The sequence below is a fragment of the Saccopteryx bilineata genome, chromosome 8, assembly GCF_036850765.1.
Source record: "Saccopteryx bilineata isolate mSacBil1 chromosome 8, mSacBil1_pri_phased_curated, whole genome shotgun sequence".
Classification (NCBI taxonomy): domain Eukaryota; kingdom Metazoa; phylum Chordata; class Mammalia; order Chiroptera; family Emballonuridae; genus Saccopteryx; species Saccopteryx bilineata.
The window spans coordinates 38952507-38974342 of NC_089497.1; the positions used below are offsets into that span (position 1 = coordinate 38952507).

At 39.6% G+C, this 21836-nt stretch overlaps 1 protein-coding gene across 1 annotated transcript in view; it reads right to left on the reverse strand.

Annotated features, from left to right (window-relative positions):
* LOC136311676 (unconventional myosin-VI-like) overlaps positions 1–21590 on the reverse strand; it is a 140605-nt gene extending 119015 nt beyond the window's left edge. Inside the window, exons 1-2 of the mRNA XM_066240805.1 lie at positions 21125–21590; positions 19289–19302 (exon numbers count right to left, since the gene is read on the reverse strand). Coding sequence (XP_066096902.1) covers positions 19289–19302; positions 21125–21574 — 464 coding nt within the window. The 5' untranslated portion in view covers positions 21575–21590. The remainder of the gene's footprint in view (positions 1–19288; positions 19303–21124) is intronic.
* Positions 21591–21836: the final 246 nt, after the last annotated feature.

Here is a 21836-nt window from a genome sequence, read left to right on the forward strand (position 1 = left end):
CCCTTTTACTGTCTTTGCCCTTCCTACCAGTTTCAGTGTGGCTTCTCTGTGGTTTTTCAAGATGATTGTTCTTAATTTAGTTGTAATACAATTTTGTCCTGGGAGGTGGCCATTGGATCATCTGCCTACTCCATCACCATCTTGAAAGCTGTCTAGACTTATGTTTTTCTATTGGATCTTTGCAACCTAAACATGACACATGCATGAGAAAAATTAGAGTTAATAAGAATATATGTGGAACAGTTACAATATTCTTAAAGATTAGATTTCAGCTTTGCTGCTAACAAGCTGTATGATCCTGGATATAAAAAGAAATGTATATATATTCAGCGAGAGGAAGGGAGGCAGAGAGACAGACTCCCGCATGCCCCTTGACCAGGATCCACCTGGCAAGCCCACTAGGGGATGATACTCTACCTACCTGGGGCATTGCTCTATTGCTCAGCAACCAAGCACTTCTTAACACCTGAGGCAGAGGCCATGGAGCCATCGTCAGCACTTGGGACCAACTCACTGCAGTTGACTCATGGCTGCAGGAGGGGAAGAGAGAGAGAGAGAGAGAGAGGGAGGGAGAGAGAGAGAGAGAGAGAGAGAGAGAGAGAGAGAGAGAGAGAAGCAAGAAGGGGAGGGGTGGAGAAGCAGATGGGTGCTTCTCTTGTGTGCCCTGACTAGGAATCAAACCCAGAACATCCACGCGCCAGGCCAACACTTTACCACTGAGCAAACTGGCCAGGGCACTTAAAATTTTTAAATATGCTTTTTACTGAAAGGTGGAGATTAAAATAAACCTGTATCATAGGGTTGTTTAATGAGTGTATGCATGCAAAATTGTCCTCACTTTGAAAGCACTCAAGAATAGTGGTTATTGTGATTGGAGACAAGTAACTATAGGCATTTATTTTAAAAGTGTCTAGTAAGTATTTATTAATATATAACTTTTCTGATTAAAGTCATATTTTATTGTGTGATTTTGATGTTTTAATAGTGTATTCTCACCTATACGCTTAGGGAAGGTGAGCCAGAAGCAGGTTCGGCTGGTCTTTCATGTTCCTCTTCTGACTTTAGATGCCCTGTATTTCTTTTAGTTATTTCCCTTTTTATAGGATCAATGGACTCATGTATTCACATCCTTAAGGGAAGTAAAACTTATAAAATGGATTCTAAGAAATTTATGATAATGTCATATCTGTGACAGATTGTTTTTTCAAAGATTGCTAAATGTGTATATATGTGTGTGTGTGTGAATTTTAACAGAAATTATATTAGCATTGTTCTTTTTCTAAAATTATCCTGACTCTCAGACAGTACAGAACCAGCATAATATACCCACATGACTCTTTCTAGAGCCAACTTTTAAAGGGAGACAGTGAAGAAAATATTATTCTTAATTTGAATTTGTCTATTTCTACAATTATGTACTTGTCTTTTAATTAAACCAATGTCTCCTGTAATTTTATTTAATAAATAATAATCAACAAATTGTTACATGTGGACTTCATGCCTATGACTCAAAAATTATTATTTGAATGATGTTTTCAATGTTTACTTTCTTGATCGTGTTATAGGATTAAAAGCCTGAAATCAGTATCTCTGTTCAAATAATAAGGTTCTGCCAAAGGTGAGAAAAAAAAGACCTAAACAAGGAGCTAATAGCAAATACTATTAGCATATTTAGTAAAAATATTAACATATGATCTTGCTTATAAATGCATTAAATGGTTCATTTGCATTTCCTGTTGAGTATCATAGAAGCATATAATTAAGAGAAATAGTTTATAATTATAGAGTACCCCATCATAACTTAATAGCCTTCTTATGTTTTGTTTAATATTGTTTAATTTGTTTCATTCTGTGGAAAGGGTCATGCTTCCCTTCAAAGAGGGCTAAGGACAGGTTTTAAAATTATAAGGGGTTGGTTTTATATAGATGCTATAAATTAGTAACTATTAGCTGGTTATCTAATAAAAGCAGAGTAGATTACAAGTATTTATGCAATTGAAGAAAGGTAAAACTGTTGAGAGAAAAACAAAACAAAACAAAACAGCAACAAAATACATTTTTTTAATGTTTTATCTATGTCTTTGGTATCAGCTGCTATGAATATCTTTTTGTCTGTGTTTGGCCTTAAAATTAGAGAAAAACATGAGGTAGTTATAAGGATTTTAATAGCAGGACAAGAAGATATCTGTTATAAATTGAATTGTATCTCCCTAAAATCCATATGTTGAAATCCAGTAATGTAACTTTACATAACCCACAATGTAACTTTATTAGAGATAGAACTGGTAAGAAGATAATTAAAATTAAAAGCCTTCAGCCTGACCTGTGGTGGCGCAGTAGATAAAGCATCAACAGGGAATGCTGAGTTTATTGGTTCGAAATCCTGGGCTTGCCTGGTCAAGGCACATATGGGAGTTGATGCTTCTTGCTCCTCCCCTTTTTCTTTCTTTCTCTCTCTCTCTTTCTCTCTCTCTCCCCTTTCTAAAATAAATAAATAAAATCTTAAGAAAGGAGATTAAATGAGTTCGTAAGAGTGGCTTCTTAATCCAACAGTATTGCTGTCTTTATAAGAAGGGAAGAAATACCAGAAGTATGTGCACATAGAGGAAAGGCCATGTGAGGGCGCAGTGAAAAGGCAAACATCTACTGGCCAGGAGAACATGTATCATCAAAAACTAACCCTGTCAGCACCTTGATCCTAGACTTTCAACCTTAAGAATGAGTAGAAAATACATTTCTATTGTTTAAGCTACCTAGTCTGTGGTATTTTTTTTATGATGGATATGGTAGTTCAGGCAAGAGAAAGAAATAAATGGCATTCATATTGGGAAAGAAGAAGTAAATGTATCACTTTTTGCTGGTGGAAATGTAAACTAGTACAGTAATTATGAAGGAATTTATGATGTTTGCTCCAAAAATTAAGAATAGAACTACCATACCCAGCAATTCCTAGACTAGGTATCCACTCCCAAAACTTGAAAACATGGGTATAAAGAGAAACATGCACCTTCATGTTCATCTCAGCATTATTCACAGTGGCCAAGACATGGAAACAACCAAAGTGTCCCTTGCTAGAGGATTGGATTAAGAAGATGTGGTACATATATAAATGGAATACTACTCAGCCATTAGAAATAATAATGTATTGCCATTTACAACATGAGTAGACCTTTAGAATATTATACTCAGTGAAATAAGTAAATCAGAAAAAGCTAAGAACTATATGATTTCACACATAGGTGGGATATAAAATTGAGACTCATGGACATAGATAAAGGTTAAGTGGTTACTAGAGGGAGAGGGATGTGAAGGAGGGGGTGAAGGAAGGGAGTAAAAAGGGGCAAATTTTCGGTGATAGAAAATGATTCAAATTTGGGTGATAGGTATACAACATAAGCAACGGTTCAAATGCTCCTGAAATATTTACCTGAAGTCTATGTACTCTTATAGAACAAGGTCACCCCGTTAAAATTTAATTTTCTAAAAAAAAATTAAAATTTTAATTGCAACTTACATTCAATATTATTTTGTTTTAGTTTCAGGTATACAGCACAGCAAGTATTATTTATTAATCTGTGATCTGTCCAATGTGTTTTGCTTACTTCTCTTATTTTTTCTATTTTGCTGTAAAATTTTTAATTATATACTAAACATAAAACAATTTCTAACTTATTTCTCTCTGTAACTGATTATTTAATATAATTTTTATTGCTTTAGAAAAATAACATTTACTATTGGCAGTAAAAAAAGTGAAAGATCTAGTATATTTTCTAGAATGATTATCAAAATCTATTTTGAAAGTGAAAAATAATGAGAAAAATATATTTAACAAAGTCAGGGCAAAATTTTATAGAATCTATAAATTCAGTTCAAAGAAAGAATGAGACCATCTCAAAACTGAAAAAGCAACATTATATTATAAACCCATACAATTTCATGAATAATTTTAGCTATAGTTTAAGTACATTTATAAATTGTAAGGTTTACGTATGAATCTGCCAAACACACTGACCTGCTGAAAAGAATCACAAAGAGAATGCCATTCAGAAGTGCCGACCTCTTAATCTCTTCCTCTAGGACCTAGAGTCTAGGTAATGTTTTGTTATCCCTTACTATGTCATTTTATCTGTAGAATATACATTTCCTGCTTGAGTATGGCAGACTGAATTCCTTGGAACAGCAAATCCAATCTGTTTGGATCAATCTGTTTAATTAAATCAATGCTGTTTAATTTTAAATAGTTTTTTTTTAATTTTTAAAAACAAGAATGTGCCAGTTGAATGATGAAGTTCAAAATTTATGTTTTTTATTTTTTATTTTCAGTATGTTGAACCTATTCAGAACCCAAAGCAGGTCAATAACAATGAGACTTGACCCATTTGCATAGTTATAGAAAGAACTTGTATTTGAAAAAAGGAATACAGTTAGCAACAATAAATAAATGAGCAAACCATCAAACCAATAAATAAAACATACAATGCTAGCTAACATACCACCTTTGTCAAAAATGCTAGAGCTTCTGCTGCCTGAATTTGTTATAGTTATGTATAGGATACTATTTTTACTGCAGCATGATACTCTGACATTGTGCTAAATTGTTGAGTGAGCACTAATTTTCCCAAGTGGGATGGTTTGAGCATTTTATGAGTGATAATCTATATCCCTGGATCCCATTGCTCTATTGCTTTACAATATTTTGGCTTATTGACTCGGGGTACCTAGCTAGCTACTGGGTTAGTTTTTTGTTACTATTGGGTAGCACATTTCAGGTATTGCAGTAATACAATTTTTTTTTCTCTGTTTACATCAATTTTTAAAATCTACTTACCCTTAGCTTTATGAAAACTGAGATTTCAAATGCAGATTTTAATTCATCTGTAGAAAACTATAAATTATAAAGCATTTAATTGATACTTTCCACTGAGGAAGAAAGAAGGACATAGCCACCAAGTGTGGATAAGCAAAAGCTTTATTTAGAGCACTCCCGGGCGAGGTTCACTGGTCCACAAGACAGGGGCTAGGGAAGTCCCGCAGCTTCTCCCGCCCAGAGAAGGAGTGGTGTTGATAGCGTTGGTAGGGTGGTGGTTGTGTGATAGGTTGTGGCAAAATTTCATTGGCTCACAGACAGTTTTTTTCAAAATGCTCCTGGGCTGTTTCTTTTGGTGGTCATGGGCGTGGGTGGTTCCTCATGTGACCTTCCTTCATGGCCAACCAACCTCACAGCATTATTTAAGTATTTGTCATTCCTTTATCCTAGGATGAACAAAGTCATCTTTGCTTTTATTATCTGCTTCTCTTCAAGTAGATTTCTATGCAGGCAGTTCTAGGCTGCTAGCATGATGCTACCCTTCAGGGAAGAAAAGGTTATTTCGTCTCATGCCTCAAAAAAGTGCATCAAGTCTATCATTTATGCATCTTCTTCTAGCTTGTCCATAGAAAAAGTAATTTTATCTCACAGAGGGTAAAAATATTTTATAAGAACCATGAACTTTTGAAAATGAAAGAAGTAATAACAATGACACTTATTAACTTATATGGTTAATCAAGTGTTAGACCTAAAATAGATTTGGAAAGAAAATAGGCAAACACGGAAATTTGCAAATAGTTAATCCTTCATTGTTATTTTTTTAAAAATTTGTGCCTGGAAGAGGCTCTGCAATTTATGTCATTGAGATAAGGTTATGAAAAAAAGGGTATTTAATAAGATAAGAGACTTGTTTATGAATTTCATTTCTGCCTTTGATAGGACATCTTATATATGAACCCCACAATTTATCTGCTGATAGGAACTCGCTGTGATCAACCAAGGGCCCAAATTTTATATAATAAGTGCATAGCAGCACTTGCTGAAAGGGGATTCTCATGTTCTCTTTATATGGAGAAGATCTTTTAACTGAACTCTTTTGGCTTCCCACACTATGCCTTAATTTTTTACCCTGTCAGAGTCAACCACTGCAGGGAAACTTAATTTTGTCTTTCTACCGACAGACTGAGACCTATTCCATTCAATTAGAACTGAACAATTTTGATACCTCATTTACATAAAATGGACCTAATGAGGAACTCAGTAGGAAAGTTTCGATATAAACTTTGTCTCGGTGAAAAACAACTTAGGTTGCAGCTACTTAAACTGTCTTCTGGGATGCAACTCGCTTTTGCTCCAATAGATGCTTTTTACTCTTTATTACAGTCTAAATTAATTTGGTGTGTGCATAAAACCTCTCTAAACTCAATTTCCTAATATAATCCTGGCAAACATACACTCTAGTAGTGAGCATGACACGAGACAACTTCGTTTTAGCACACAGTGAATATAAAGTGTTCCGTATCTGTTATTCCCTTTGTATTTCTGTGGAATCAAAAAACATTCTCTGACTTCACTTTTTCCTCAGTAGTCACAAAAATCAGGACAGGGCAGTATAGAGATAATTCATGTATAAATTTCAGTATATTTAGTTTTTCTAAATATGTGCCTGAATAGTTGGTCATGCAGAATGCTGGGAAATGAGCAGAATTATCCTTCATAATGATATCTATGGCGTACAGATCTTAGGAAGTGGCACTACTGTTGTATAAAGTAAGCCCCAAATTTATCAACTATTATTGTTTATAACATGTGTTAGCCAATGGACAGAACACCTGTTATTGGGTCCTCTTAGGGGATAACATTGATTGAATCTTTGCAAATGTAATCTTGGAAAATTATAGGGTTTTTTTATTATACTGAACAAGACCTTTAAAGGTCATACATGCCATCTCTGTCTTCTGAAGTAACACAATTTATCTTGCATATAAAGTGATAATTTTATTTTTCTCTTAAAGTTAATCAGCACATTTTCTGGGAGGGAAAAATTCTGGTAGATAAGTAAACAAATCCTTGGTACTATGGATGCTATTAGCAGCTAAGTACCAATTGTTTTCTTGACCCTCCACCCTCAAATATATATGCGTGTGTGTGTGTGTGTGTGTGTGTGTGTGTGAGGGTCAACACATATGATTTGTTTTCTTGACCAAAAAATGTGGAAATCACATATAATTGTCATAGTTACAAGTAAAGATTCTCATTATTTACAGGACATATTGAACCATCAGTGTTCTTGGAAGATTCTGTTGCAAGTGAGAAGAGATGTGAACTGATTCTGTACTAGGCATTATTTAGCGTGTAAGTATGAAGCAACTGTTTTTATTCAAAATGAGGCTAATTTGTTTCTCAGAAAGTTAAAACAAGTGTTTCAATATAGGATCTCCAAAAGAATTGTAGAATAATTATCAAAGGGTCATAATATATTTTTTACTACTGTGTTAGAACTTTCTGCTATTTTTATCCCTTAAAAATTTTTACTGCACTGAACTCAGAAGACAGATCACAGTCCATACTCTGACAAACAAATAAGTACAAAATTAATAATATTAAATAAAAAGACTTGTATCTATATTCTACAGGGTAATGCAGAATTACCCTTAACTCTTACTTTAGTTATGCTAATTAATCACCTATTGAAAATTCAGTTGAATAAAGATTTCAATAATGTACGGTGTAAAGCAACCTACTCCTAAAGAAAGTCTTTATTTTTAGTAGTAGATTCAAAGAAACTTCTGGATATGTATGTTTCCTTGTCTTTTAAAAGGAAACAAAATGAATAAAGGAAACAAAATGAATAAGTATACTTATTCAATCTTTTTTTTTTTTTAATTTTTTTTTATTTTCTGTATTTTTCTGAAGCCGGAAACGGGAGAGACAGTCAGACAGACTCCCGCATGCGCCCGACCGGGATCCACCCGGCACGCCCACTAGGGGGCGATGCTCTGCCCCTCCAGGGCGTCGCTCTATTGCGACCAGAGCCACTCTAGCGCCTGGGGCAGAGGCCGAGGAGCCATCCCCAGCGCCCGGGCCATCTTTGCTCCAATGGAGCCTCAGCTGTGGGAGGGGAAGAGAGAGACAGAGAAGAAAGAGAGGGGGAGGGGTGGAGAAGCAGATGGGCGCTTCTCCTGTGTGCCCTGGCCGGGAATTGAACTCGGGACTTCTGCATGCTAGGCCGACGCTCTACCACTGAGCCAACCGGCCAGGGCCCCTATTCAATCTTAGTATTTGTAGTTGAATAGAAGCATGCTTAGTATTAAAATACAATTAATTATAGATTTCAAGCAAAATGTATTTCAAAGAACTACTTTCTATCTAAGAGGTAAATGCCATTATAAAGAATTAACTATATCTTCATTAACAATTTCATAGTAGAAACATTGCTCTTCTATATATTCTTACATCTAGTGTTCAACTTATATTGCTTTAGAAATTTGCATGGCATAAGGAAGAGGTTGAAATATTTTCTAGCTATAAGTAAAATATATACAAATTCTACCTTTCTAACACAGCTTTATAATTATCAGTCATAGCTTCAAATTTCTCCATATAATTGTGCATTCTATTATGCTACCATTATGTAATATTATATATATGAGTACATATAACACATATGTTCAGTTTATAAAGGGTAATTAATAAAACCCAAGATGCCACTACTTGTCTTCAAAACCAATGCAACGATTGCTTCTGCCCAGCCTTTTATTCTAGAGTTGGTCACTATGCTGATGTTTCTGGTTATCATTTCCTCATATTTCTATAAAATTTTACATACCTAGATGTATTAGATATTTACAAACTTAGAAAGCTCATGTCTCTTTATGTAGTGACCTTTATCCCTAGGTATAAATTTTTGTCTCAAAGCTCACTGTCAATGTTTTATGTAGCTTAAGCAGTTTCCCTGAGTATCCCACTTTTTTGTAATGTTTCTTTGCCCTTATTTTAAGTATACTTTGTGTATGGCATGGGGCTGAGTTATTTGTTTTTAATAAGGCCTGTCTGAAATGATTTTATTTTTTTATTTTATTTTGTTTTATTTAGCAAGTGAGAGACAGAATGATAGAGAGGGATAGACAGGCAAGAAAGGGAGAGAGATGAGAAGCATCAATTCTTCATTGCAGCTCCTTAGTTATTCATGGATTGCTTTCTCATATGTGCCTTGACCAGGTGGCTTCAGCTGAGCCAGTGACACCTTGCTCAAACTAGCAACTTTGGGCTCAAGGCAGCAACCTTGGGCTTCAAGCCAGTGACCATAAGGTCATGCCTATGATCCCACACTCAAGCTGGCGACACTGTGCTCAAGCCGATGAGCCGCACTCACACTGGCAACCTTGTGATTTCGAACCTGGATCCTCAGTGTCCCTGGTGGAAGTTCTATCCACTGTGTCACTACCTGGTCAGGCTGTCTAGAATAATTTTAATAGAAAATTTCAGTTTTTTTAAAAAAATATTTTTCCCTTACTATCTTGCCTTCTTTTGGATTATTTATAAATTTTATTTTATTTTACTATTTTTGTTTCTATAATGTTTTGTCAGTTATGTACTTGCTTTCTATCATTTTAGTGGTTATTCTAGAAATTTCAACAGGGCTATTTAACTTAGCATTAGAAATACTTAATCTATATTTATAGAAAAAGTGCCCAAAGTAAAAGTTTAGAATCAAGAGATATGTTTTATAGCTTCAAAAATATACTGCTAAGTTGTCAACCAAAAACGTTGTATCACTTTATACTGTAACTGGTAATCTATAAGTGTATGAGTTTTTCACATTCTTGGAATTGTTGGGTATTGTGATTACTTATTATTTATTTATTTTTAAGTGAGAGGAGGGGAGTTAGAGAGACAGACTCCTGCATCCATTGTGACTGGATCCACCCGGCAACCCCTGTCTGGGACTGATGCTTAATCAATTGAGTTATTTTTAGTGCTTAAGTCTTTAAGTCTTGCAATCAAACCAATCCAGCTATTCTCAGCACATGGACTGATGCTCAAACCAATCAAGCCACTGGCTGTGAGAGGGGAAAAGGGAGATAAAAAGGAGAGGGAGAGAGGGGAAGAGAAACTGATGATTGCTTCTCTGTGTGCCTTAACTGGGAATCAAACTGGACATCCATACTCTGGGCAGACCCTTTATACACGGAGTTAACTGGCCACAGCCTACTTATTTTTAAAAATGATTAGACATACAGAAACATCAGTTTGCTGTTCCACTAAATTATATATTCATTGGTTGATTTGTTTGTATGTGTTCTGACTAGCGATCGAACTCACAACCTTGGCACATTGGTACAATGCTCTAATGAACTGAGCAACCTAATCAGGGCAAAGTTGATACTTTTCTACTGTTTTGTTCTATTGTGTACTACTTTATTACATAAACTTGAGTAAGGATGGAGGATGTTTTCTGTGTCCCTCTCGTCCCTTGAATTTTTCTGTAATTTGGTACATGCTTCTCAACTACTCATTTCCATTAAATTAAAATTTTTATACAAAAAAGCTTATACTAAATGTCAACTACTATTGGAAAAGTATTAGACTTTAAATTTAGTTGAATATAGTCAGATGCATTCATATTATCTTGTAGTGGATTCTAGATATGTTCATTAGTCAATTCATTTATTTATTGAGGTGTGACTATATAACATTAGTAGAATGGGTCTATATTGATATTTACTTTTTTATTTAAAATAGTTATTGTTGATAACACTGGGGAACAAAATTTTTGTTGCATCCACAAAAACATTTGTTCTTACCTAATTCAAGTGTGCTGATCTTAAATCTGACATTAGTTTATCTCTATAAGCTACAGATTTTTTGCAATTCAAGATTTTAGGTTTTCACCTTATTGTAAAATTTTCAACATTTAGTTTAACATAATGAAATAGAATGTCTTCTTGGACATCATCTTTGTGAAAATATAATAATTTATAAAATGCAGTAAATACACTAAGACACTAAAAGACATGATTGCATTATAATTTGTCTACAATTTTTAAATAGAACATATTAAAACACTTATATTAATTATAAAATTTGCTCAAAACTTCTTTAAATTCTATTTGTAACTCTTGCATTTGTGTACTTGTTGAGGACCATCATTAACAGCTCCAAGATTTTTGGGAAACTTATCAAGGTGACTGTTCAGGAAGTGAATCTTAACGCTTATGTTACATCCAATGTCGTGGAAACAGTATCCTTTGAACCAGAAGTTCATAGTTTTCTGCTCTTTTGTTGCCAAGGAAGTTCTTTGTAACTGCCACAAAAGACTGCCATGCTGCTTTCTCCTCCTTATTCATCTTACTGTCAAATTTTTCATCATGTATGAGGGTTCAAATTTGAGGTCCATAAAATACACCTGCTTTTATCTTCTTGAAAGACAAGGCAGAAAAAGCAGAAATAATATGTTGAAAGTATTCACTTTCTCTATTCAAAGCCTGAACAAACTGCTTCATTAAGCCACGTTTGATGTGAAGTGGGGGAAAAATGATCCTGTCTCGATTAACTACAGGTTCATTCACAATATTTTGCATTCCTACTGCCAGAGCTTCATGTTTCGGTCACTCCTTCTGTGTCCAGTGTTTCTCTTGAGCTCAGCTGTCCCACAAACACAGAAAGCAAGGATACTTTATGAAACCTCTCTGTTGTCCTAGCAGGAAATTTACCATTTTAAGATCCACACAAATGATCCAGTTATGCTCCTCATACTTCAGAAAGTTGAGGACAATTTTTCATTTATTTATTTATTTATTATTATTTTTTAATGGGGCGACATCAATAAATCAGGATACATATATTCAAAGATAGCATGTCCAGGTTATCTTGTTGTTCAATTATGTTGTATATGATGACAATTTTTATGTCATTTTTACTAAGTCATTCAATTTGGCTTGGCTAAACTGCTGAGGGGTTAATGACTCCTTGGCATCAGAAGAAGACCCTTCAGATTCTACAACCATTTCCTCACGAATCTTATCAAAATACACTTGATTACCATGTTCACTTTCTTCGTCCTTAGAAGAAATAAAACCATTGAAAACTGGAACCAGAAGTGTTCAGAGTGTGGGATAGGTCGTATTGCTGAAGGAATATTAGGATATGCAATCATATGCCATTTTTTCTTGCCAGTGTCCTTTTTATGGATCAGACAGAAATAACAGTCACTGCTGTGGTCCTTAGGTTCACACCAAACCATGGGAATACCAAAAGGCATTCCTTTGCATTTTCTTTTTGTCTAGTCACAAAGCATTTCCTCACAATTATGACACACAATATGAGGAGCCCAATTCTTGTCTTGATCGCCAAAGGGAACTTGAAAACAGGCAATATATGCATGTGTCACAAATGATGAAATACTGCGCCTTTGACATTGAAGTGTGTAACAGCCACATATATAACAGAAGGTGTCAGGACTATTCTTACATTTATGCCTACTTGAAGAAGCCATGATTCAATCTTAGAACAAAATAAGAGGGTGTTTTTATCAGATAATAATTTTTTACATTTAGAAACAACTCCAATTATGTAAAAGTGATGTTTGTAAAACAGTAATTGCCTTGTGATTATGTTCAATCCAAGAGTCGTTGCCCTTTAACTCCAATTTAAAAACCAATGCATGCCATTAACTGTAACAAAATGAAATTAAAATTGAATAAAATGTAGAGCATGCACCAAAAAAAACAGATTTCAGATTTGGAATCAGTGATGCAGAAATATATAAAAACGGTTCTAAAACCTCATGCAACAGAAAATGAAAAAAAAAAATTGTTCCCCAGTGAAGTGTTCACTCCAAAGAAAAACTAAGATATTGATAATAATCCACTTCTAACCACCTGATTTTGCTGTCCAATCAATTCCCCTTATCCAAGTAAACCATCATCCTAAATCTTCTGTTATTTGATCCTTGTATAAATTTTTTTTTTCCCCTTAAGGAGCACCCTTCCTTACACCGCACTGGCATTTGTAGAAGAAATTTATCACAACTGCTTTAACTTTCTCCCTTTCATACACTTTCTGTGGTACATTCACATAAGTTTGACCCAAGAAGACACTTCCACAAAGATGACAGAAAAAGAAGGGACCCTGCATTCTGCAGCTTCCAGGTTGTAAGTTTTCCCAGTGAGACTTTAAATCATGTTTTCCTCGTGATTAGTTTGTCAACGCATCATTGCACAACTTAATGACATTTATGCTGTCTGTTTTGAAGGAACTTAATATTATTGGTTTACTGACTAATCTACTTGCTGGTGAAAAATGTTAAAATAAATATTACAACTTGTAATAATATTATGAAAGGTAATTGTGTTTCAGTATAAATCCAGAATGTAAATTTTTACATGCCAGGACAAGTAAATCTATAAGCATAAAGAGAAACAAAAGTGATCATAAGAACACTTTATGAATAACTGAAAACTAAAATTTATTGGGCACATAATCTTTTTTCTCTTACTCATCAGTATATTATCTTCTATGAAATGCTATCATCTAGTGGCACATCCTTTCTAAATGTAGGACAGTAACTTCTTTGTTAAAACAATAAAGTTTTTCACAAATAAAGAAAAATAATTATTGGCCTGACCTGTGGTGGTGCAGTCAGTAAAGAGTTGACCTGGAATGTTGAGGTCGCTGGTTTGAAACCCCGAGCTTGCTTGGTTGGTCAAGACTTATAGGGGAAGCAACTGCTATAAGGTGATGCTTCCTGCTCTTCCCCCACCCCTTTCTCTCTCTCTCTCTCTCTCAGAAAAAAAAATAAAAGAGAAAAAGAAAAAGAAAATTAATTATGAGATGCTAAAGGTAGAGAAAATTACAAAAATACAAAAGCATCATTCTAAGATATCTTACTAGGGGGAAAATTTGTCAGAAGTCACATAACTGCTGTGAATATTAAAAAGTGAAATATGCAGTTAATTTAGGATAAAATAATTTATAAGGTGATAATGAGAAATCACATAATATAAATATATGATATAAAATATAAAAGGTCAATTACTATCACATATTTTACTTACATTTTAATAAACTATTAATTTATGGAGACTGAGTCAGTATATCTGTATATACAGAAGAGAGAATTGTTGATTGCCTTTTTTTCTGTTTATCATAAAAGCCTGTAACACAATAGAAGAGTTTTTCTCTTAATTTAACCACTTACTAATTTTATGAGCCATTAAATAGACTAGAACAGATACAATGATATCAAACTAATAGAACACCAGCTACATATTCAATAAGGAGGAGCGTGATGACACATTTGGAATGATTAGAGCTAAATAAGTCACATAGTCCTTTATTTATGGAGAAAGTTTATAGTTTTTAATAAATCATGGTTCAGGGTTGAAAGACATAGTAAAAAATGTACATACCTTTCCATCATAGCTATTTTCGTGTGTACATTTTCAGATGTGCTGTTTGATTCAACTCTGCATGACCAAGTGACCAAGACTCGATGATTCAGATCCACTAATTATAGGCCAATAACAATTGATTAAAATGTGTAAATGTGATTAAAGATTTCCTTGGAACTATTGGGGAGAAACAGGTTCTGTCTCCCACCCTTACCTCTCCTCTCTGATAGGATTTTTTTTTTTTTTTGTATTTTTCTGAAGCTAGAAACGGGGAGAGACAGTCAGACAGACTCCCGCATGCGCCCGACCGGGATCCACCCGGCACGCCCACCAGGGGGCGACGCTCTGCCCACCAGGGGGCGATGCTCTGCCCCTCTGGGGCGTCGTTCTGTTGCAACCAGAGCCACTCCAGCACCTGGGGCAGAGGCCAAGGAGCTATCCCTAGCGAAGGGGCCATCTTTGCTCCAATGGAGCCTCAGCTGCGGGAGGGGAAGAGAGAGACAGAGAGGAAGGAGAGGGGGAAGGGTGGAGAAGCAGATGGGTGCCTCTCCTGTGTGCCCTGGCCGGGAATCGAACCCAGGACTTCTGCACACCAGGCCGACACTCTACCACTGAGCCAACCCGCCAGGGCCTCTGATAGGATTTTGAGAGGATAGAATTGTAGTCTTTCCCAACTCACAAAGAGAGCTTGTTTGAGAATGGAACCAAAAATGAATGAAACAGGCCTGAGATTTGAGGAAGGCTTTATCAAGCCACAAGAATATTGTTTAAACCAATGAACTTACTTGAGTTTGAAATCACATTTATTATGAATTTTTAGTAATATTTTTCCTTTAGCCATCTTGAATGTGGTATTTTGTCACTTGAAAGAGAAAGGATCTTAAGTACAAAGTGTATTTATTATAGCAATTAGGAACCTAGATTCTGAAGTCAGGCTGAATAGATTTAAATACTTGCTACACCACTTGCTTATTACATGAGCTAGTACAAGTTTCTAAACTTCTCTGTGCCTCAGTTTCAACATCTATGAAAAAAGAAGATAGCAGTACTTACCTCAAAAGGTTATTTTGTTGGTTAAAAAAATTAAGTGAATTATAATATCTGTATATTTATTTATTTGTTTGTTTATTTACTTATTTATTTATTTTTCATAAGAAGCAAGGTGGCAGAGAGAAAGACTTCTGCATATGCCCTGACCAAGATTCACCTGATATGTTCCCTACCAAGCTATGCTTTGCCCATCGGGGGCATTGCTACATTGCTCGGCAATCAATCTATTTTAGTGCCTGAGGTGAGGCTGTGGAGTCATTCTCAGCTTTTGGGACCATCTTGCTCCAAATGAGCCATGGCTGCAGGAGAGAAAGAGAGAGAGGGAGAGAGAGAGAAGCAAGAGTGAGAGGGGTGGAGAAGCAGATGGTCACTTCTCCTGTGTGCCCTGATCGGGGATCAAACATGAGACATCTGCATGCCTGGCCAGTGCTCTACCACTGAGCCAACCAGCCAGCACTATAATATCTGTAATTTAAATATATGTAAAATAACTCAATATATTTGGCATATTGTTGGGCAGATAAAATGTATTATGCTCACTTTGTTAAGGATTACGCTGCCCACGGGGAGGCCGTTGCCCAGGTGATACTAATGTGTGTTGGGGAGCAGGCAGAATCCTTATAGCCTGGGGCTTGGTTTTGGAATTAAGCCTTTCCTACCCTTTTTGAAGTGGGGCGGTACAATCCAATCATGCCTCAGAGAAGTGACTTTGTAGTAGAGACTTCCTTGTTTGTATATTGGATTAAGGGATTTTGGTTTTCTACACTATAAAGTGGGACAGACCAGGAGCTGGCACACTCAGTTCCTGCTATCACGATTGCAGGAGCTTCCCTGATCCCTTGCCCTTCATGGGAAGAGCTGGTTTTCTGCTTTTTTCTTGTCTTCTTTTGTGGTTTGCCTGTCTTGGTGAGACACCAATAAATAGGATGGCCCGTTGTAAGGCCAGGAGCCATCATCGTGACCATTCACATGCAGGTTCCCATTGGATTCGGGCAGGCGGTAAAGAAATGGTGGAGTCAGAGGATGGGGGGCCATCCTATTTATTGGTGTCTCACCAAGACAGGCAAACCACAAAAGAAGACAAGGGAAAAGCAGAAAACCAGCTCTTCCCATGAAGGGCAAGGGATCAGGGGAGCCCCTGCAATTGTGATAGCAGGAACTGTGTGTCTGAGCTCCTGGTCTGTCCCACTTTATAGTGTAGAAAACCAAAATCCCTTAATCCAATATACAAACAAGGAAGTCTCTGATACAAAGTCACTTATCCAAGGCATAATTGGATTTCTCATGAGAGTGCACCACCCAGATCATACAATCAGTCAAGGGTGTGGGGAAAAGCTAAGTCCCAAAACCAAACCTCAGGCTACAACAACCTGGCCTGCTTATAGCCTGTCCCCCACACCCATTATAAGTCACAAGCGAGCAAACATATATATCATGTTTACAAACTTATTTGACCAACATTCCACCCCTTTTGCTCGCTTTACAATCTAAACCACAGGCATCTTCCATGATGGTCACTGTGCAAAGAGTAGGATACATTGCATAAACAGAAATAGTACCAACTACAGCAATAGGATTAACAGATCAAAAACTATGGGCGAAATGAGAGAGCTGTCAGTGGCACCAAGAGAGGCAAATCTTTTCCCTCTGGCAGAATACAGGCCAGAGTTTTATCTGCAGACAGCACTGTAGCTGGCACCAGAGGCCGCCCTGAGCGGGCATACCAAACCTTATTGGCCAATATACCAGCATCTGTTGGTTCTATGTGTAGTAAAATAGGGGAACTCATTATTGGCCATAAAGAAATTACAAAGGTGCCCTTCAAAATGCTGTCCCCTTGAGCACTCAAGGGATAATACACTTCTACCTTAGGTGGCCAGGTGCTGGTTGCCCAAGGAGTTAACTGGAGTTCCACCTCTAGCCCCTTTCCCCATGGTGCCAACAAGGCCACCCATCTCAGATGGGGGGCCTGTACAGTCCAGGGCCAAGTCCATTGAAGCCGTTGTCCTTTAAGAAGGGCTGTTGGAGCAGGCAAGAGCACGTTGCCCTGCTGTCCGAAACCTGGCTTGAGTAAAATGTCCTTAGTGCATATCTGCAACTGAATAGGGGCAGCTGTCCGATGCAGGAGGGCCTCTACTGGAGCTGGGCTTCCCCGTCGAGGTCGCTCATTCAAAATCCGAAGTACTGTCCATAAGCGGCGCGTCCATCCAGTAAGAGAGCCGGTGCCCCCCTCCTGTCGCAGTCCCTGCTTTAAGAGTCCATTATAACGCTCAATGATGCCAGCAGCCTGGGGGTGGTAGGGAACATGGTACTTCCAGTCCACCCCCAGCTTTTGAGCCCATTGCCTCACCATTGAACCAGTGAAGTGGGTACCATTGTCACTTTCAAGGACCAGTGGTCGCCCGTATGCAGCACTCAGGCGGTCCAGAGCCTGTATGACTGCCCTCTGGTCAGGGTTACGAGCGGGGTAAGCAGCAAGCAGCCCGGTGGCAGTATCTACACAAGTGACTGCATACTGGTACCCTTCTGACTTTGGTAAGGGTCCAATGATGTCTATCTGCCATCGTGTCAGTGGGACATGACCCCTCTGGATCTGTCCAGGTGACACCAGTGGTCTCCGAGGGTGTTCCTTGGAACATACTGCACATTGCTCACAGGCTGCAAGTACCTCTGCATAGGACACAGGCAAGTTCCAAGCCTTAACTGTAGCCCACATAGTTTTCTGTCCTGCACGGAGCAGGTGCCGGTGGAGCCACTGTGCCACATCACCTGCAGGTGCAGTCTCCAACCATCGCACCCTTGCCAACGTATCTGCTTCATCATTCCCAGGATGGGCTAGAGGGGCATGCCCTGTGACATGATATACTGTCACCTGCTTCTGGTGTCCTATTTCCCATAAGTCCTGCCACATGGCCTGACCCCATAATGGACGGTGCATTACCATCCACTGGTTAATGTGCCAAGTAGCAATCCAAAGGGTCAGTCCACGATAGACAGCCCAACTGTCAGTACAGATCACCAGAGGTGAAGGTTCATTATGGGCAACTAGCCAAACAGCTCTTAATTCTGCCCATTGGCTGCTTTGGCCTGTACCCGTGTCCATCCAAATAGTCTCAGTGGCCGGATGGAAGGCGATAGCCATCCATTTGGCAGGTTGGCCCCTGCTGGAACCATCAGTATACCAGGCATCTTCGGGGATGGGCACCCGCCCCTCCTGGTAAGGACTGACCTCAGGTTCTGCCTCCTGAGCCCCAGTTGCACCTGACTCTAAGGTCACATAGGTGACTGGACCCAAGACCTCCTGCAGTTCTGCCCTCAATGGGCTGGTGCTAAGAGCACAGCATTGTTGCAGATAGGCACCCCACTTGGCCAGGTTAGACATTTGGGCCATACCACTACGTGGTTTAGTTGCCCAATCTCTCACCCATCCAGCTATAGGGTATGTTGTTTTGACTGTAACTGGTGTTGTGCTTGTAATACTCTCAGTTGCCAGGAGGGCAGCATACACAGCTGCCAGCTGCTTCTCTACTAATGAGTAACGAACTTCAGCACCTTTCCACAATTGGGACCAAAATCCAATAGGTTGCCGTAGGCGCTCTGTCCGCTGCCACAAGCCCCATCCAAACCCCTCCGAGGTTACATGAACATCCAGCTCACAGGGCCTGGCAGGATCAAACACATTCAAGGCCTGTGCCACCTTGACAGCTCTCTTAGCAGCTGCAAATGAACCTTGCGCCTGCTCAGTCCAATCCCAGCGAACCCCCTTTCGAATAAGGTTGTACAAGGGGCGTAGTAACTGAGCCAAATGCGGTATAAATGCTCGCCAATACCCCAACAAACCTAAGAATTCCTGTAACTGTTTTACCGTAGTGGGCACGGGGTATGCTTGAATCTTATCTATAACTGCGTCAGGGATAACTTTTGTCTTACCCGACCAGACAACTCCCAAGAATTTAACAGATAACCCAGGTCCTTGTAATTTGTTCTCGTTAACTGCCCAGCCACATGCTTTCAAATGGGATAGCAGGGTAGGGACTGCTTGCTCCAATTCTGAAAGAGAATCACTAGTTAGCATAATATCATCAATATAATGGTACATGCGGACTACCTCTGGCTGTTTCCATTTAGCCAGGTCAGCAGCCACCAGCCCATGGCACAAGGTGGGGCTATGCAAATAGCCCTGGGGTAACACTGTAAAGGTCTATTGTCTCCCTTCCCAACTGAAGGCAAATTGGTCTTGACTCTCTGTGGCTATATCAATAGAGAAAAAAGCGTTGGCCAAGTCTGCCACAAAGTGGTATGTCCCCAACTCATGGCTTAGCCGATCCATCATGTTAGCTATCGAGGGAACAGCAGCGTGCAAAGGGGGAACAACTTTATTAAGTTCCCTGTAATCTACTGTCATTCTCCAGGTTCCATCTGCTTTGCGCACAGGCCATACTGGGGAGTTGTAAGGACTGTGTGCTGGCCGGATGATCCCCACCTTTTCTAGTTCAAGGATTGTCCCTGTGACTTCTTCATAACCACCTGGCAGGCGGTACTGCTTGGTGTTAGTCACACGCCAAGGGATGGGTAATTGCAAAGGGGAATGTGATGCATGTCCCCGCAATACTGCCTTCACAACCCTGATCCGCAGCCGGAACTCCCCAGCTGTAGTTTCCAACCACAGTCCTTGCAAGACATCTACCCCCAAAATATATTCAGGAATAGGAGATACATACACCTTATATGGCTTAGGAGGCAGTCTCCCTATCCCCAATGGAATAGTTATTGGCTTCACTTGGACAGTTTGGCCCCCATAACCATCAATGGCCACTGGGGTCCCAGCAAACTGCTCTGGGTTTCCATAGAGAAGGGAACATTCTGCACCTGTATCCACCAAGGCCAACACCTGTTGTACGTTGGAAGGGGACCAGTGGATAGCCAGTTCCACATGTGGCCTCCGGTCCCCGCCCATACCCGTTAGACGGGTCCCTCGGCCTTTTTCCTATTCAAACTGGTACAATGGGTCTTGGGAGTTCCCCTCTCCCTCGGCTGTCTCTATCATATAATCTTGTAACCGAGCTGTGCGCGCACCAAACGTTTTATTGGTAGCTGCTGGGGCCTTTTGTCTCAGTGGCTGAAACTTCTGTTCTGGTTTAAGCTGCCGCCAAAGCTCCAAAAGAATTTTATTAGACTGGCCATCTAATTTCCCCTTATCTGCTCCAGCCGCAATCAAGTCTACCCACATCTGCGTTCGGGTAACCTTTACAGGCCCGTTTCCCTTGTTAGTTGGGGGGGAAACATAGGCAGCAGCCCTCACTGCTTTATGATCCCGAGCGGCCTCCAGCTCTCCCAAATCTGCTACCATCTGTGTAACTGCATTGATGGGCTGCCCCACATAGGGGCCCAAGATAGCCACAAGTGACCCAAAAAGGGCTGACGGGGTGCTAGCAAGGACAAATTCCCTCATTTTGGCCGTAAACACTTCTTCGTCTGGCCCACGAGACCCAGGGTTGAAAACAGCATTCTTCATACCTAGTTCTTGAAGGACCTTTACTAACTCACTGTAGCACTGCCACCGACTCATTGCCCCCGGCAGTTCTCCAGCATTCTGCCAGACCATACGAATGGCAGCCATCACCCATTCTAATAGGGTATGGTCTCCTGGGTTGCCATGGCAGTTCTGAAGACGCTGCCTCAAGGAAGAGTGTGTGGTAATGGCGGCCAATTTCTCCATCTCTGTTCCGGAGAGCATGATGCCATCCACCCCTATATCCCATAATCGTAGTAACCAGGCTACCAGGGATTCAGTAGGTTTCTGCCTAAATTGTGCCCCCAACTCCATCAGCTCTGCCTGGGTATAGGGCCGGACCACAGAGTGTTCCATTACCTGGGCAGGAGGCTGTGGCTGCCCCTGAGGGACTCTTTGTTGCTGGGTTTTTACCTTCTTGGCGACAACTGGTCGGGCTCTCAGTGTGCGTATGGCAGCTTCAGCCTGAGCCTTCTCATCCTCAGAAGAGGAGTCGCAAGCGCCTGCTCCCGCTGACTCAAAGCCAATCCACCGGCACGGATGCTGCTGCTCCTTTGGTGACCGTTTAGGCTCCTGTGGCTGCTGGCTTTTGGCCAGAAGCTGAGACTCGAGCTCTTGAATCCGGAGTTGTTTCTCCAATAACTGCCGGTGAAGACGTTCAGCTTCCAGGGTAAACTGCAACTCTCGAACCCGTAATTCCTTCTCCAGTGCTCGCTCCAGTTCCAGCCTTTTCTGCCGTTCTGTTTGCAATTCATGCTGAAGCTTTTGACCTCGGGCAGTTTCCTCTTGAGTAAAAAACATGTAGCCCATGGCCCCTAAAAGGACAGCCATGGGGAGCCAGAGCAGCAACCAGAACTCTATCCCACCCATCAAGGGTGGTGGCTCCATACCAATCTCTGAATCCTGCCGGAAACTATGCCAGTTGTAAGGCCAGGAGCCGTCATCGTGACCATTCACATGCAGGTTCCCATTGGATTCGGGCAGGCGATAAAGAAATGGCGGAGTCAGAGGATGGGGGGCCATCCTATTTATTGGTGTCTCACCAAGACAGGCAAACCACAAAAGAAGACAA